At 43.6% G+C, this 17,663-nt stretch overlaps 1 protein-coding gene across 17 annotated transcripts in view; it reads left to right on the top strand.

The window, feature by feature from the left end:
- The window catches only part of PPP1R42 (protein phosphatase 1 regulatory subunit 42), an 80,253-nt gene that overhangs the window by 16,966 nt on the left and 45,624 nt on the right, over positions 1 to 17,663 (top strand). For 7 of the 17 annotated variants that reach the window (XM_073330953.1, XM_073330956.1, XM_073330957.1 and 4 more), the window contains exons 6-7: positions 8,946 to 9,063; positions 10,260 to 10,391. In XM_073330953.1, the coding sequence (XP_073187054.1) occupies positions 8,946 to 9,063; positions 10,260 to 10,391 (250 nt within the window). The other 10 variants (XM_073330949.1, XM_073330951.1, XM_073330950.1 and 7 more) reach the window with 7 other exon arrangements.

Below are 17,663 nucleotides of genomic sequence, written 5' to 3' on the forward strand. Positions count from 1 at the left end.
AGATTTCAAGTCTTTACTGTATATTTATAATTTAAATCAAGTAACAACAAGGTGCAAAGGTTTGGATGGCAAATTAAAGTTGTACGTTCCCGCTGTGCAGGAGAGGGGAAGAGCAAGAAGAGCAGATAAGGAAATCAGGTATTGTTAGATGTTGTGGGAAAAAGTTGGAAACAACAGTAAGTATGGGCAGAGGAGAGAGTGCAGAAGGCCTCAAGAGTCAGTGCAGTGGTGAGAAATGACCAGGCAGAGAAGAGGAGCAGTGGCTAGAAGGCCATCAGGGATTTTGCAGAGTTTAATAGCAACAGTGAGAACATTAAGTAGTCTGTGCAGGAGAGGGAAATGGCAGTGGGAATGGAATAGTAGTCTGTGCAGGAGAAGAAAGTGTGAAAGGCATAACAGAACTAGGTGACATGAACCATCTCCTGTATACCCTTTTCACTGTTGTATGAGGTTTGTCCAGGATAACTATATCAATTATCTTTTTCTTTGAACATCTTTTTCAGTTTTGTTATGGCAGCATAATAAACCCACTCCCATACCTGTGCGGCGCATGAGCTCAGCATAAGTGAGAATTAAGACTAATAAATTCATATACTTGAAGTTTTGGACAATTAAGGGAATTTTCAGTTTCATTCATAGAAATGAGGGAACAAGACCCTGTTGCAGATAAGTGAGGTTTGGATAATCAAATGTGATCTGAACTGCACTGACGGCAATTTAACAGAAAGACTTTAGATAATTTTCTTTAATTCTTATCAACCAACCAACTTTATTGTTGTAAGACCATAAATTGCTATACACTGATTCCAGGAAGCTGAAAATAAAAACAACAGACAAGCTAAAACCTAATGAACAGCTGTGATTTAAAAATCACATTTCTGCCTGAATATTTTCTACATACTGTTATAAAAGTAATACCTAATATTCAAATAACTGAAGGTAATTAAAGAAAAATATATTCTCTACATTTGTTTCTTTGGGTTATTTGACAGTCTTTCCCTTTCCTAAGTGTAGTTAGCTAATTAGTCAGTTTTCATTTTTGTTTTTATGAGTGTTCTCACACAGCAACGGGGAAAAGAATTAGAAAATGTTGTTATAAAACCACAAAAACTAGCAGACGGGAGCCAGGTTCATGTACAGTACATGAAAGTACTTACAGCTGTTTTTTTAAAATTGGCTCACTTAACATGCCTTTTACTAACATTAGCAGCACTGTCAAGAGATAACTTAGATAACCACAATTTTAAAAAAGCTCTTTTTGTCAATAACACCTGGAATTCTTCCAAATGAAATATTTTTTAAAAAATCTAATTTACTTTTTCCTATTTCTGCTTGTTTGATTTTTCATTTCTCTATTTCTGGACAATGAAAATAAACTAGCAATTTCACTTTTGTTTCTAGTCAGGTCACGCACACTACCAGGATGCTGTTTTGTTATGTTTGGGTGCAAATACTGAACAGGATGTTTATTTGCTTTTTAAAAAAAAAAACTGTTTCAATTAGAACTTTACAATGTGCTGGAAATATTCTGTTGTTTTTGTAAAAACTTAAATCTACTAACCTTTATTTTGAGAAGAATATGACCTAATGTCTGTGTAAATGTTATGTTTGATATAGAAAATACAGCTGAAAAAACCTATATAAAACCATCTGTATGTTCAAAGTCTTTAATTTATTCAACCTCTGGCCAGTATTGATTATGACAAGAAGATATCAAAAAAGATGAATTCATTCACTTCACAATTCAGTCAGGAACAAGAGAAAAATTATAGATTTTTTTCTCAAATAGATTATGACAGGTAGTCAGAATGGTGACAAATTGCTGTCTGTAGATGTAGTTAGGGCAGCTGAGCTAGACATTTCCAATAAAAATTGGAGCACACTGGTCAAATACTAGTTCTTAACTGGCCATCATTAATTGTGAAGAAGGTTATTGCCAGTACTACAACAGCCTACTGAGGCACTCACACCTCCTATATGTGGAATATAATTTGCTCTTCAATATTTTGTAGCAGACCTCAAAGTGATAGCATGACATGATCATTTATCAAACAGAGACTGCCCAGAAAAGTGTCTGGTCCCTTTAGTACAGTTTATTGAAAGCTGGAAAGTGAAAGCACTTTATTAGAGACAGGAAGGCAATGAACAACTAGAGCATATCAAAAGGCTAATCATATTTCAGCACAGGATTAGTGTGTTCTTAGATAAACATACACTAGAGTGAGTATGTTCTGGGTCATTTATCAAGTGAGTAACTGCTCGTGAAAATCTACAGGACTCTGTACATTCATCAAAGTTTAGTTGTTTACATGTTACGGTTTTAAGCAATATGCAGTTTTGTGTTCTAAAAACCTATATTAATTGCATTAATTCTTTTAAACTGAAATCTAATACTTCTTAAACATTTTTCAAGACAATGGCTGATTGCCCAGATAAGAACAAAATAATAAACTATGCTGGCTAAATATTTTCTTTCTAAATAAGCCCAGGCAAAAATGTCTTTTTCCTAAAGTTACTTAACACTTTTTTGAAGGAGAGGAGAGTATACACTGAATCTACTAAACAGTGTATGTTATCACAGTATTATGCAGGCAGATACTGGTAGAGTCTTCCTTTGTAATTAATGTTATGGAGCAAACAACGTTTCCCTAGATGGACTGTTCCCACATGGGAAGTTCCACAAGAAGAAGGTTCTGTGTCTATATACTGCAGCTGTCCCCTTTCGGGCTTCCTTCAGCACTCACTCTATCAGCATGGCTTCTCTGGGAACTGTTCTCCACGGGGCTTCCCACAGGCTGCTACTCCAGATCTACCCTTAAACAGTTCCAAACTAAAGAGTGGAAAAGTGGGTATAAGCATTAACTTACCTGTAAAAGTCCCATGGGTTTTTGTTAGGAAGGAGGAGGTTCATGCTGCCTTTTCCTTTGTCCCCTTGTTCTCTACTTTCACCAGACTGGGAGGAGAGTGGAATGATGCAGTAGAGTATCATCTTCTGCATCCCCCCTGGATTTAAGTCCCCTCTACTCTGAGACAGAGTAGATGATGGGGCACATTGTTATTAATTTTGCAGTCTGAATTTGAAGGAGGAACTATGAACTGATCGGCACATATTTGACTTTTGCTATCAAGCCATGAAAACTGTCCAAACTTTCTAGTTTATGAAATGCTGATCCTCATTCAGCAGATGTTTCTACAACTATGGGCATGTCTACACTATGAAATTAGGTTAATTTTACAGAAGTCGATCTTTAGTAAGCGATTTTATACAGTCAATCATGCGTGTCCCCACTAAGCACATTAAGTTGGCGGAGTGCGTCCTCAATACCATGGCTAGCATCGACTCACGGAGTTGTGCACTGTGGGTAGCTATCCCACAGTCCCTGCTGCCCACTGGAATTCTGGATTAGGCTCCCAATGCCTGATGGGGCAAAAACATTGTCGCGGGTGATTTTGGGTACATGTCCTCAGTCTCCCCTCCCTCCTTGAAAGCAATGACAAGCAATCGTTTTGCGCCTTTTTTCCTGAGTTATCCGTGCAAACGCCATAGCATGGCAAGCATGGAGCCCACTCAGTTGTACACTGCTTTTGTAAGCATCATAAACACCTCGCATATTATCCTGCAGTATGTGCAGAGCCTAGCTAGGAGCCGCCAGCACGAGAAAGATTGTGAGGAGGACATGGACACAGGCGTTCCTGAAAGCACGGGATGTGGCAATTGGGATATCATGGCAACATTGGGGCATATTGATACAGTGGAACGCTGATTCTGGGCCCGGCAAACAAGCACAGACTGTTAGGACCACATAGTGTTGCAGGTATGGGATAATTTCCAGTGTCTGCGAAACTTTTGCATGTGTACGGCCACTTTCATGGAACTTTGTGAGTTGCTTTCCCCCGCCCTGAAGCACAGGGATACTGAGATGAGACCTTCCCTAACAGTTGAGAAGCGAGTGGCGATAGCCCTGTGGAAGCTTGCAACACCTGACTGCTACCGGTCAGTCGGGAATCAATTCGGAGTGGGCAAATGTACCGTGAGGGCTGCTGTGATCCAAGTAGCCAGGGCAATCAGTAACCTTCTGCTAACTCTTGGAAATGTGCAGGTGATAGTGGATGGCTTTGCTGCAATGGAGTTCCCTAACTGTAGTGGGGCGATAGACGGAATGCGTATCCCTATCTTGGCACCAGACCACCTTGCCAAACAATACATAAACCGCAAAGGGTACTTCTCAATGGTGTTGCAAGCACTGGTGGATCACAAGGGCCGTTTCGCTGACATTAAGGTGGGATGGTCGGGAAAGGTGCATGATGCTCGCATCTTTCAGAACTCCGGGCTGTTCAAAAAGCTGCAAGAAGGGACTTTCTTCCCAGACCAGAAAATTACCATTGGGGATGTTCAAATGCCAATAGTTATCCATGGGGATCCAGCCTACCCCGTGCTCCCATGGCTCATGAAGCCGTACACAGGCAGCCTGGACAGTAGTAAGGAGCAGTTCAACTATAGGCTGAGCAAGTGCAAAATGGTGATAGAATGTGCCTTTGGATGTTTAAAAGGGCTCTGGCGCTGTTTGCTGAGTAGGTTAGACCTCAGCACAACCAACATTCCTATTGTTACTGCTGCTTGCTGTGTGCTCCATAATATCTGTGAGAGTAAAGGAGAGACATTTATGGCGGGGTGGGAGGTTGAGGCAAATCGCCTCGCGGCCAATTTTGAACAGCCAGACACCAGGGCAATTAGAAGAGCACACAGAGGTGCACTGTGCATCAAAGAGGCTTTGAAAACCAGTTTCATGACTGACCAGGCTACTGTGACAGTTGTGTGTGTTTGTCCTTGATGCAAAGCTTCCCCCTTTGGTGTATATACTTCCCTGTAATCCAATCCCCCTCCCCCTCTTTGACCACAGCTGGCAGAGGAAATAAAGTCCCTATTGTTCTGAATCCATTCATTCTTTATTTATTAAAGAAAACTTGAGATGACTGACAACGCTGACTAGTAAAAGGTAGCCCAAGTGGGGTGGGGGAGGAGGGAAGGACAAGGCCACACTGCTTATTGTAGCCACACTACAAATCAAAGCTGTTTGAGTGACAGCCTTCTGTTGCTTGGGCCGTCCCCTGGAGTTGAGTGGCTGGGAGCCTGGAGCCTCCCCCACCCGCGTTCTTGGGCATCTGGGTGAGGAGGATATGGAACTTGGCGAGGAGGGCAAGCGGTTACACAATCGGTGTAGCAGGGGTATGTACTCTAGTTGTCTTTCCTGCAGCTCCAGCAGATGCCTCATCATGTTTGTTTGCTCCCCCATTAGCATCAGCATCTCCTCCTGCGTGTTCTGATCACACTCACTGTATGCTTTCCTGGCCTCTGCCACTGAATGCCTCCATGCATTCAGCTGTGCCCTATCAGTGCGGGAGGACTGCATGAACTCTGAAAACATGTAATTGTGAGTGCGTTTTTTTTCTCCTTCTAATCTGCGATAACCTCAGGGACGGAGTTGATACGGGGAGCATAGAAACATTTACAGCTTCGGGCGGGGAGGGGAAGGGTGAGTAGAATTTAAGAAGATACATTTCTGCAAACAAAAGGGAGACTCTTTGCTATGAATTGCTTGATTCACTGCGAGACAGCTCATGTGTTTTAGGTACAAGGTCGCATTTTGCCTTTTATATTGAGCACCTGCGGGTATGGTGGTACATCACATGCGGCTGGGCAACAGAATTCGGTTTCCAGGCAGCCATGGTAAGCCAAAGAGTACACGAGGTTGGCTTCTTCCGCATTCATAACATGTGGGAATGTTTTCAAACTGCAGCACCCTCCTTTCCCATAGCAACCAATGCCGGTTGGGTTTGCCGTTTAAAAGGAGGGGCTGAGGTTGCCGTTTAAAAGGAGAGGCTGCAGTTTTGGGTGGATATGCAGCAGCCCCCAGCACCACATGGCTATTCTCCAGGATGATCCCTCCTAGCCAAGCACAAACAGCCCAGCATGACCGGGGTCAAATGTGCAGGGGATCACCAAACAGAGGGGATTACTGTTCCCTTACAAAAATTCCCCTATTTCAATCAGGTGACCATGAATGATATCACTCTCCTGAGGCTGACACAGAAAGATAAAGACTGAATGTTGCATGAATGCGACCAAAACCCAGGGCCATTCGCTGCTATGCTTTGTGCTGCAATGATTCCAGACTACTTGCTATTGGCTTGGCGTGGTAAAGTGTCGAACCGTGGAGGATGAAATAAGGCAGTCCTCCCCAGAAACCTTCTGCAAAGGTATTCAGATTACCTCCAGGAGAGCTTTGTGGAGATGTCCCTGGAGGATTCCCACGCCATCGCCAGACATGTGAACAGACTTTTCCAGTAGCTGTACTGGCCACGAATGCATCCCAATTGTTCAGGGAAAATCAAACGTTAAACACAATTGCTTTTAATCCCTGTAGTGTAGTTACAAATATGCACTCACCAGAGGTGCCTTCTCCGCCTTCAGCGTCCAGCAACAATACGGGAGGGTATTGGCTCCAGGGTGATGAAAAGGTCCTGGCTGCTGGGGAGAACAGATTCTCTGCTTGCCTGCTGCACATTCTTCTCCTCCTCCTCCTCCTCCTCCTCTTCCTCATCTACAAAATCCTCCTCTGTGTTGCGTTGAGGCTGCCACCTTGCAGGTGTCCACGGACAGTGGTAGTGGTAGGGTCCCCCTCTAGAATGGCATGCAGCTGATCATAGAAGCGGCATGTCTGGGGCTCTGACCTGGAGTGACTGTTTGCCTCCTTTATCTTTTGGTAGGCTTGCCTGAGCTCCTTAATTTTCACGTGGCATTGCTGTGTGTCCCTGGTGTAGCCTCTGTCCACCATGCCCAGTGCAATTTTGGCATATATATTAGCATTTCTTCTTTTTGATCAGAGTTCGGCCTGCACAGATTCTTCTCCCTATATAGCAATCTCATCCAGTATCTCCCTTTCAGTCCATTTTCAGTCGATTTTAGCGCTACTCCCCTCATCGGGGAGGAGTACTGCAGTCGATTTTAAGAGCCCTTTAGGTCAGCGGAACAGGGTTGGTTGTGTAAAACACATAAAATCTTGTGTAAAATCGACCTAACGCGGCTAAATTCGACCTAAATTCATAGTGTAGATCAGGCCTAAGATACATCAGTTCTAGTATTATCCACCCTTCTCTCGCTCTCATACATAGCCTTTAGGATCTCCTCTCAAATGCTCTATACAGCCACATACTATGTGGATTCATATTCAGAGTAACATTGGAAGGAAATTTTGGACCATGTGGTATTTCAGAAAGTAGGCTCTCTGAATAGAATGGAGCAACTTACTAAGCATTTATGAATAGCCTTCAAATCTTGTTAACTTTAATACATTGAAGTTAAAAGACAGAAAAAGTTTGATCTAGGTCATATTGCCCTTGATTTACCAGACAAAAACCAAGACTACAGAAAGGTACATTTTAAACATTTCACTATTTGGGCCAAGAATGTAACTGGCCACCCACAGATATGTAGGGGAGTTACTATGTCTTGTGTAAATTATATTTTTCCAGCATGATTTGCCAGATTTTAGTTTTATTTTTTTAATCAATTTTTGCATGAAATGTCCACTGTCCTATGAATTTCTGAAGCCTGGACAGGTGGTATTATATTTTTAAGAGCCCTTTATGATGCAAAAGGTGGTATATCTTCTCCTCCTATGTGTGATATAAAAACATATGCATATGTTACTCACATTACTGTCTTCTTGGCTGGCTTTTCTCCAGTGTCTAGCATTTAAAAGTATGATGGGAAAGACAATTATCTGCAAGTAGCATTATTATATCCTAAAAACAGAGGATCTTTCTTGTGTTAAGCTACATTTTTGTTGCCTGGTATCAGGACCCTATTCTGTGGTCTTCCCAACTAACCCAATAGCAGTTTCCATGCTCTTCCACAAGAGAAACATGATGAAGATAGATCAGATTTTATGCATGTCCATAAAATATTGGTTTTCAGGCTAGAATTCTCAGCTAGAGAAGTTGTCAGATCTGAGCTTTCCTGTAATTACTGATCACTAGTGCTGATTTAGAAAATCTTTAACACCTCCAGAAATGCTTCTTCAGCAATCAATTTTTCCTGCATGAAAATAGGGTAAGTACTAGGCAGAGGTCAATAGACTTGTTCAGATAAAGCTTCTGCTCTGTTTGGCTTTCCAGAGACACTGCAAAATCAACCAAAAGAAACTTCTGCTGCCAGCCAGAGCTTTTGTAAAAATAGGCTCAAAGTGTATGGAAATCTGATTAGACAACATCAGAGCCTGGACTGAACATTTACCATTTAAAATGATAGACAACATATAACAGTTCTAGGATAATGAATGTTGTTGTTAGCACCAAGTCCAGTACAAGCAAAGTAAAACCATGGGACTGGTAACCCAATACCTTTATGGAAAGATTGGACCTACAGCTTGTTGCATTCCTCACTCTCTTCTTGACCCGGCGTCCCCTTCTGTTACAGTATGTCTGAACCAGTCCTACTTAGTACTGTTGCTTTCTGGCTTCTTTCCATAACCATATTCCTCCCATTTGGAAGCGCCCCAGCTAGTTGAGGATTTTTATCATAGGAACTAGTGCTAGACAGTTGTCTTGGGATGTGAAAACCTGACTCTAGAGGGGAGTGTCAGAAAGAAAGAATCAAAACCAATGGATGATGATAGGCATGTCAGCTTGCCATCACTCACTTTGTATTTGATTGTAAATGTTTCTGTCATTGCCTTCCTATTTCTATTATGTAAAATACTGTGCAGCATTCAGAAAGTGTCATACAAAGCCCCAGTCCTACAAACACACACACACTTAATTTTACACCCATAAGTTCAAAAGAAGACTATTTTCAGTGAACAACCAGCATGATTACTGAACTCTATCATCTACAGTCTAAAGATAAAGCAACAGAGTCTTTTCTTTTCTTCTGTTAATTGCAGGATTTGGAGTTTGTATTGAACAAATGGACCAAGCTGTGCAGAATGGATCTTAAAGGGAATCCTGTTTGCCGCAAACCAAAATACAGGGACAGGCTTATTATACAGTCAAAAACTCTAGGTAAAAAAGTATGGTTAAAACTCTTTCCACTTAAAAAAAATAGTTGGCACATTATCCATTTTTGAATTACAGTGAAACTCCTATGAAACCAAGTAATATTCTCCAAATTAATGTCAGGTGGTAAATATAATATTTAAAAGCTCTTGTACAAGTTATATAGTTTAAATTGATTAATAAGCTAAAAAAACCCTGTTGCTTATTATGACTCAACTTATTATTATTACCAAAAGTACAGTTTATTAAAAAGGAGTGATACCATGGCATATCCATAAAATTATAATTAAGGCTTTTCTGTGTTTGTGATCCCAAATTAGGTGATACTAATTTTTAAAGATATCTTTCATTTTTTCCCCCCTTGTAGCATTACTGCAGGGTAGTTTGGGTGTCTTAACTATGCATTTTATGTTGATGCTTCTTACATTAATGGAAGAGGTTTTTCTGTCAGTGTAGTTAATTCATCTTTCCAAGAATGGTAATTAGGTCAATGGAAGAATTCTTCCATCGACCTAGCCATGTCTGCATCAAGAGATAGGTTGACCTAACTACGGCACCCAAGGCACAATATTTTTCACAGCCCTGAGCAATGTAGCTAAGTTGATCTATTTTTTAAGTGTAGACCAGGCCTAAGTTGTAGTCAAACAAGATACTTAATTTGGAAATGTGAATGGAGTCAAATCATGCTAGAACTGTGGGGTCCTACTGCACTACAGAGTGAGTGAAGTTATGATAAAGGATCGAATCGTGCTTTCTTACTTCATATAGGTGGCCCCAAAAGGCCAGTAGGACTACTTGATGAGTAAGGCAGGCAGGTTTTGGTTGCAAGTTTGTACTTCCTTATGCCCATATAAATGTATATGTCCTGCATAAATGTATGTTCTCTTTTTAGATCCCTGCATTTTCAGTACCATGTCTTAATTTGGATGTCAAACATTCTCCTTGCAAACCATAAAAACAATTGATAGTCTCTTTCCCATGCATTTGAAAACTGCCATGTTGCACATACAATTCATTTCTTTATGAATAATTTTCAAGATATAATCTATCACTTGATCTCTTTTCTGACAAAGTTAACTAAAATGTAAGCAATTTTTGGCAAAACCAAACATATCAGTGTACATAAGATATAAATGGTTTAACCTTTTTGTTGACTAACTTTATTATGAAAAGTGTGTGTGTGTGTTTTCCTTTTTCCTCAGAATCCCTTGATGGGAAAGAAATAAAAGATATAGAAAGACAATTCCTAATTAATTGGAAAGCATCCAAAGCCTCCAGGAAAAAAAGCAAGGAAGAGAGCATGACAAATGAGCATGCAGCTTATCCACATTTCTGTAAGCAAATGAATCAATTATTCCATTTACAATATGTCATTTACAACATTATAACAACCCTAAAATCTTATCTCACAACAAAGATGTTGGAAACAAACTTCAGGCTGAAGATTGGGCCAAGATGGAAGGTTCAGATCTAATTAATAGATTCATAGATTTGAAGGCCAGAAGGGACCATTGTGATCCTCCAGTATGACCTCCTGTATAACACAGGCCATAGAACTTCCCCAAAATAATTAATACAGTATATTTTTTTAAAAAACATACAATCATGATTTAAACAGTATCGATGATGGAGAATCTTTCATGACTACTGACAAGTTGTTCCAATAGTTAATTACTCTCACTGTTTAAATCTATGCCGTTTCCAGTCCAAGTTTGTCTAGCTTCAACATCCAGCCATTGGATTGTATCATATCTTTCTGTGCTAGACTGAAGAGCACACTACTAAATATTTATTCTCCATGTGGGTACTTATGGACTGCAATCAAGTCACACCTTAACATTCTCTTTGTTAAAATAACTAGATTGAGCTCCTTGAGTATATCGCTGTGAGGCATGTTTTTTAATCCTTTAATCATTCTTGTGGCATTTCTCTGAACCCTCTCCAATTTATCAACTTCCTTTTGAACTGTGGACCCCAGAACTGGACACAGTATTCCAGCAGCGGTCACACCAGTGCCAAGTATAGAGGTCAAATTTCCTCACTCTTCCTACTTGAGATTTCCCTGTTTATTTATTCAAGGATTGCATTAGACCTTTTTGCCACAGTGTCATACTCAAAGCTCATATTCAACTGGTTGCCTCCCATGACCCCAGAATATTTTTTAGAGTCTTTGCTTCCCAGGATAGAACGCACCATTCTGTGAGTATGGCCTGCATTCTTTGTTCCTAGATATAGGCATGTATATTTAGCTATATTAAAAGATATATTGTTTTCTTGGGCAGAGTTTACCAAGCAATCCAGATGGCTCTGTATCAGTGACCTGTACTCTTCATTATTTACCACTTCCCCAATTTTTGTGTCCTCTTCAAACTTTAGCAGTGATTATTTTATATTTTCTTCCAGATCATTAATAAAAATGTTAAATAGCATAGGACGAAGAACTGATCCATGTGGGACCCCACCAGAAACACATCCATTTGGTGATGATTTCCTGATTACAATTACATTTTGAGACCAAAAAGAAAAGGAGTACTTGTGGCACCTTAGAGACTAACAAATTTATTTGAGCATAAGCTTTCGTGAGCTACAGCTCCCTTCATTGGATGCTTATGCTCAAATAAATTTGTTAGTCTCTAAGGTGCCACAAGTACTCCTTTTCTTTTTGCGAATACAGACTAACACGGCTGCTACTCTGAAACCTGTCATTTTGAGACCCATCACTTAGCCAGTTTTTAATCCATGTAATGCAGGGGTAGGCAAACTTTTTGGCCCAAGGGCCACATCTGAGTATGGAAATTGTATGGCGGGCCATGAATGCTCACAAAATTGAGGGTTGGAGTGCAGGAGGGCGTGAGAGCTCTGGGGTGGGGCTAGAAATGAGGAGTTCTGGGTGTGGGAGTGGGCTCTGGACTGGGGCAGGGGGTTGGGATGGGTGAGGGCTACAGCTGGGGGCATGGGTGCTGGAGCTGGGGATGAGGGGTTGGGGGTGCAAGAGGGTGCTCTGGGCTGGAATTGAGGGGCTTGGGGGCAGAAGGGGGATCAGGGCTAGCACAAGGCGCAGGAGAGGGTCAGAGGTGGAGGCTCCAGGCAGCGCTTACCTCAAGCAGCTCCCAGAAGCAGCAACATGTCCCCACTCTGGTTCCTACGCAGAGGCGCAGCCAGGCAGCTCCGCACACTGCCCTGTCTGCAGGTGCCACCAGTGCAGCTCCCATTAGCCAGGAACCCCGGCCAGTGGGAGCTGCACAGGTGGCACTTGGGGTGGGGGCAGCATGCGAACCCCCGGCTTCCCCTAAGTGTAGGAGCCGGAGGGGGGACATGTTGCTGCTTCCGGGAGATGCACGGAGCCATGGCATGCATGGAGCGGGTCAAGCCCCAGACTCCACTCCCTGGCAAGAGTTCAAGGGTTGGATTAAAACATGTGAAGGGTCGGTTGTGACCCGCAGGGTGTAGTTTGCCCACTCCTGATGTAATGAGTACCATGTTAATTTTATATTCTCGTTTTTTAATAAAAAGGGTAATGCAGTATCAAGTCAATTTCCTTACAGAAGTCTAAGTATATTATATCAACACTGTTTCCTTTATCAACCAAATTTTAATCTCTCATCAAGAAAAGATATCAAGTTAGTTTGACAGCAACTGTTTTCCATAAACCCATGTTGATTGTCATTAATTCCATAGAATCATAATTATATTACTCTCCTTTAATTCTTTATTAATCGAGTCCTGTATCAGCTGATCCATTATCTTGCCAGGATCGATGTCAGACTGACAGGTCTATAGTTTCCTGTGGCATCTCATTTACTCTCTTTAAATATTGACACAACATTAGCTTTCTTGCAGTCTTCTGGAACTTCCCCGGTGTTTCAAGTCTTATTGAAAATCAACATTAATGGTGCAGTGAGCCTCTCAGCCAGCTATTTTAAAACTCTTGGATGCAAGTTATCCAGACTTGCTGACTTCAAAATGTTCAGCTTTAGTAACTGCTCTTTAACATCCCCTTGAAATACTAGTGGAATGGAAAGAGTGTTATTACATCATCTGTTTTTTCCCCAACTACAGAACAGATATGTTTACTGAACACTTTTGCCTTTTCTGTATTATATCCATATCATTTCCATCTAGTAATGGACCAATACCCTTGTCAGGATTCTTTTTGTTGCTAATATACTTAAAAAACTCTTTCTCATAGTCCTTAACTCTGCTGGCCATAGATTTCTCCTTGTGTGCCTTTGCTTCCTTATCAGTTTTCTACAATTCCTAGCTCCTGATATATATTCATTACTATCCACTTCCTCTGTCTGCCATTTTTATATATTATTTTTATAGCTGGCTTTACTCCCCCTCTAAACCAGATTGGTATTTTTAATATGGCCTTCTTCTTCAATTGTGGGATTTTGGCTTTTTGGGTATGTAGTAAAGTGTTTTTAAAGCAATTACCAATTATCATTCACAGTTTTCTGATTAAATTTTTCCTCCCAGCTGATTTGGCTCCTAATTGGTTTTAGTTTTGTGAAATTGGCCCTTTTAAAGCACCAAGGATATATATAAGTCTGTCCAATTTTAGAGCAACATCTAGTGTTATGGTTCTGGGAAGGCAATTCATTGTCATGTTGTCTGCCTGACCCTTGCAGAAAATTCTATCAATTCTTTGGAGTATTGAATCCCTAACAAGGATTGTCCAGTTTTCCCTGGACAATTGGGGAACCTTGATTTTCTTATAGGTTGGGCTAAACTGCCATCCACAGATGAGTCCTGTACATGTCTCCATTTCCTTAGACCAGCTGGATCTTGAGAGGTACTTTCCAGTTTCCAAGTTGAGGGCCTGGCATCTATTGGAAACTTCCAGCTACGTGGAATTCTTCCCAGTCCTCTTCTCTCTGGTGGCCACAGCCTGCCCATCCTTGTCTATCTTCAACCATGTACACTGCCTCCGTGACCTCTTGCCTCTGATAGTTACAATCTGCCAGTCTTCCTCTCTGACCTCCTCTGTCTCCAATTCCTGGGTGGGCAGCTCCTTTTTACCTGAGGTACTGATGTTTCCTGAACCTGGCTGTCAAGGAGCTCCTCAGCTTCTCTGGTCTTCGCAACATTGCAGGAAGGTCTAGATTTTCAATTTTTGTTCTGGCTCACCTCTATTTTAAACGTGTCAGCATCACAGTAAGGATAGGCAAATAAATTTTGAGCCTGTGTTGGTGAATGTTCATGATAATTTTGTAAGGTTGATTTTCACATCTAGAAAAATGCCTGTCCAACACTTTGGGATAAATACACACACAATCAGTGCAGTGACATGGTGACCTTAGATTTGCAGTGCAGTTCTTAAAGATAGAATTTAGCCGTTACAATGTAACTCCGTGGTGGGCAACTTGCAGCCCACAGGCCGAACATGGCCCATCAGGGTAATCCACAGGCGGGTCGTGAGACAGTGTTTACACTGACTGTCCACAGGCACTGCCGCCTGCAGCTCCCAGTGGCTGCGGTTCGCCATTTCCTGCCAATGGGAGCTGCAGGAAGCAGCACCCAGCACGTCCCTGTGGCCCACGTTGCTTCCCGCAGCTCCCATTGGCCAGAAACGATGAACCGCGGCTGCTGGGAGCTGCAGGCGGCCTTGTCTGCAGATGATCAATGTAAATACTGTCTCACGGCCCACCAGCAGTTTACCCTGACAGACCGCTTGCAGGCCGCAGGTTGCCCACCACTGATGTAACTAGATATGAGAGTTGGCAAATTAGTTCATATTTAGTATTATCACTTGGTTTGTATTTATTATAATAATTTGTCTTTGATACTATAAAGACACACAAGAGGATTCTGTCCCTCCCCCAGGAAGTTTACAATCTAAATAGGCAAATAAAATAAGAACACACCTCCCCCCAAAAAATTTAGGTATAAAATTCAAAAAACTCTGAATTAAACTTTTTTTGAGGTTAAAAAAATTAATTTTTTTCAATTTTCATTTTTGTGTGCTTCTGCTTTTCTCGATTTCAAGTAGGACTGGAAGCATAAATAAATAATTAAAATTATAAAGGCTATTTTCACAGCATTTCCAACCCAACTGGATGCAGGAAAAGACAGTTATCTTTTCCATAACTGGTGTTCTTCGAGATGTGTTGCTCTTGTCTATTCCACAATAGGAGTGTGTGCTTGCCACGTGCACCAGTGCCAGAAGTTTTTCCCCTAGCAGTACCCCAAGGGGAGCACCCCTAGTGACCCCTGGAGTGGCTCCTCTATGGCACGGTATAAGGGGCGCTGCGCGCTCCCCCCACCCTCAGTTCCTTCTTGCTAGACAACTCCAACAGAGGGAAAGGAGGGTGGGATGTGGAATAGACATGAGCAACACAGCTCGAAGAACACCAGTTACGGAAAAGGTAACTGTCTTTTCTTCTTTGAGTGATTGCTCATGTGTATTCCACAATAGATGATTCCAAGCTATATCTGTGAGAGGTGGGTAGGAGTTCACAAACTCTCAGGATGGAGCACAGCCCTGCCGAACTCGGCGTCTTTCCTGGTCTGGCAGACGATCGCATAATGTGAAGTGAACGTTTGAACTGAAGACCATGTGGCAGCCCTGCAAATGTCCTGAAAGGGAACATGGGCTAAAAAGACAGCCAAGGAGGCTTGCGCCCTAGTCGAGTGAGCCCTCACAATTGATGGCGGAGGGACTCCCGCCAGGTCGTAACACGTACGGATGCACAAGGTGATCCAGTTGGAGAGCCTCTGAGTGGAAATTGGCTGACCCCTCATGCACTTGGCCAAGGCGATGAACAGCTGTGGAGACTTCCTGAACTGCTTAGTCTGCTCCAGGTAAAAGGCCAGAGCCCATCTCATATTTAGCGTGTGGAGGCGGCGCTCCTCACTGGACGCATGGGGCTTAGGACAGAGGACCGGCAAGAAGATGTCCTGATCCATGTGGTAGGCAGATACCATCTTGTCTGGAATGAAGTATGCGGTCAGAGATGGACCTTATCCTTATGAAACACCGTGTACGGGGGCTCGGAGGTCAAGGCCCTGAGTTCCGAGACCCATCTAGTTGATATGATCGCCACCAGGAAGGCTACCTTCCACGAGAGGTGTGAGCCAGAGCATGTAGCTAGTGGCTCAAAGGGGGGACCCGTGAACCGGACCAGCACCAAGTTCAGGTCCCACTCTGGGACTGAGGACCTAATGTACGGGAAGAGATGATCCAATCCCTTAAGGAATCGGCCAGTCATAGCATGGGAGAATACCGTGTGCCCCTGCACTGGTGGGTGGAAGGCCGATATGGCCACCAAGTGCACCTTGACGGACGAGGGTGCCAGGCCTAGGGCTCTAAGGTGGAGGAGGTAGTCTAAAATGAGCTGGATCAGGGCAGCCATGGGGGAAATGCCCTGCTCAGCCAAACACCGGGAAAACCGAGACCACTTTGCCAAGTAGACTCAACTCGTGGAGGGCCGCCTGCTTTGCAAGAGGACACGCTGACCCCCTTCTGAGCACATCCTTTCCCCCTGGCCTAACTATTGAGCAGCCACACCATGAGGTGGAATGCCACTAGGCTGGGGTGGAGGAGGCAGCCCTGGTCCTGGGAGAGCAGGTCTGGGTGGGACGGCAATGGCCACGGCGGAACAGCTGCCAGGCTCATGATGGTCCCGTACCAATGTTGCCTGGGCCACGCTGGGGCAATCAGGCGGACCTGGGCCCTGTCCGTCTTTATCTTTTCCAGGACCTTGCCAATCAGCGGATCAGGGGGAAGGCATAGAGAAGCTGGCCTGACCAGGATAGAAGAAAGGCATCAGAGACAGCACCCACTCCCAGCCCCCACCCGGAGCAGAACTAGGGACACCGGCGGTTCTGCCAAGTTGCGAACAGGGCTACCTGGGGAGTTCCCCACTCTTGGAAAAGTCTGAGCACCACCTCTGGGTGTAGAGACCACTCGTGCTGAGAGGAGAAGTCTTGGCTCAGGCGATCCGCCCGCGAGTTCCAGGCACCCGGTAGGTGGTAGGCCTGTAGGCAAATGTCGTGGGCTATACAGAAGTCCCACAGCCTGAGGGCTTCCTGGCAGAGGGCAGAGGAGCGGGCCCCACCTGGCCTGTTGATGTAAAACATTGAGGCCATGTTGTCCATGAGAACCCTGATCACTCTGCCCTCCAGGTGCGAGCAGAAGGCCACACATGCCAGCCGGACTGCCTTGAGTTCCTTGACATTTATATGGAGGGCAAGGTCCTGCGCAGACCAGAGACGTTGGGTCTGAACGTTCCCCACATGGGCTCCCCACCCCAGGTCCAACGCGTTGGACACCAGCTCCACCGACGGGGGCCTGCCCCTGAATGGGACCCTGTGGAGCATGTTCCCCAGGGAGGACCACCATTGTAAGGAGGCGATCACCAGCTCAGGCACAATGAGGACCTTGTCCATCCTGTCCCTGGCCTGGGAGAACACCGAGGCCAACTAGAGCTGGAGGGGCCTCATCCTGAGTCTGGTGTGGGGAACCACATATGTGCATGCCGACATGTGACCCAGGAGCTGGAGACATGCTCTGGCTGTCATCATGGGGAACCTTATGACTGTGTCGATGAACCCTTTCAGGGTCTTGAACCTGTTCGGTGGGAGGGAGGCCCTGGCCGATGTTG

The sequence above is a fragment of the Lepidochelys kempii genome, chromosome 2 (genome assembly GCF_965140265.1).
Source record: "Lepidochelys kempii isolate rLepKem1 chromosome 2, rLepKem1.hap2, whole genome shotgun sequence".
In the NCBI taxonomy this organism is placed as follows: domain Eukaryota; kingdom Metazoa; phylum Chordata; order Testudines; family Cheloniidae; genus Lepidochelys; species Lepidochelys kempii.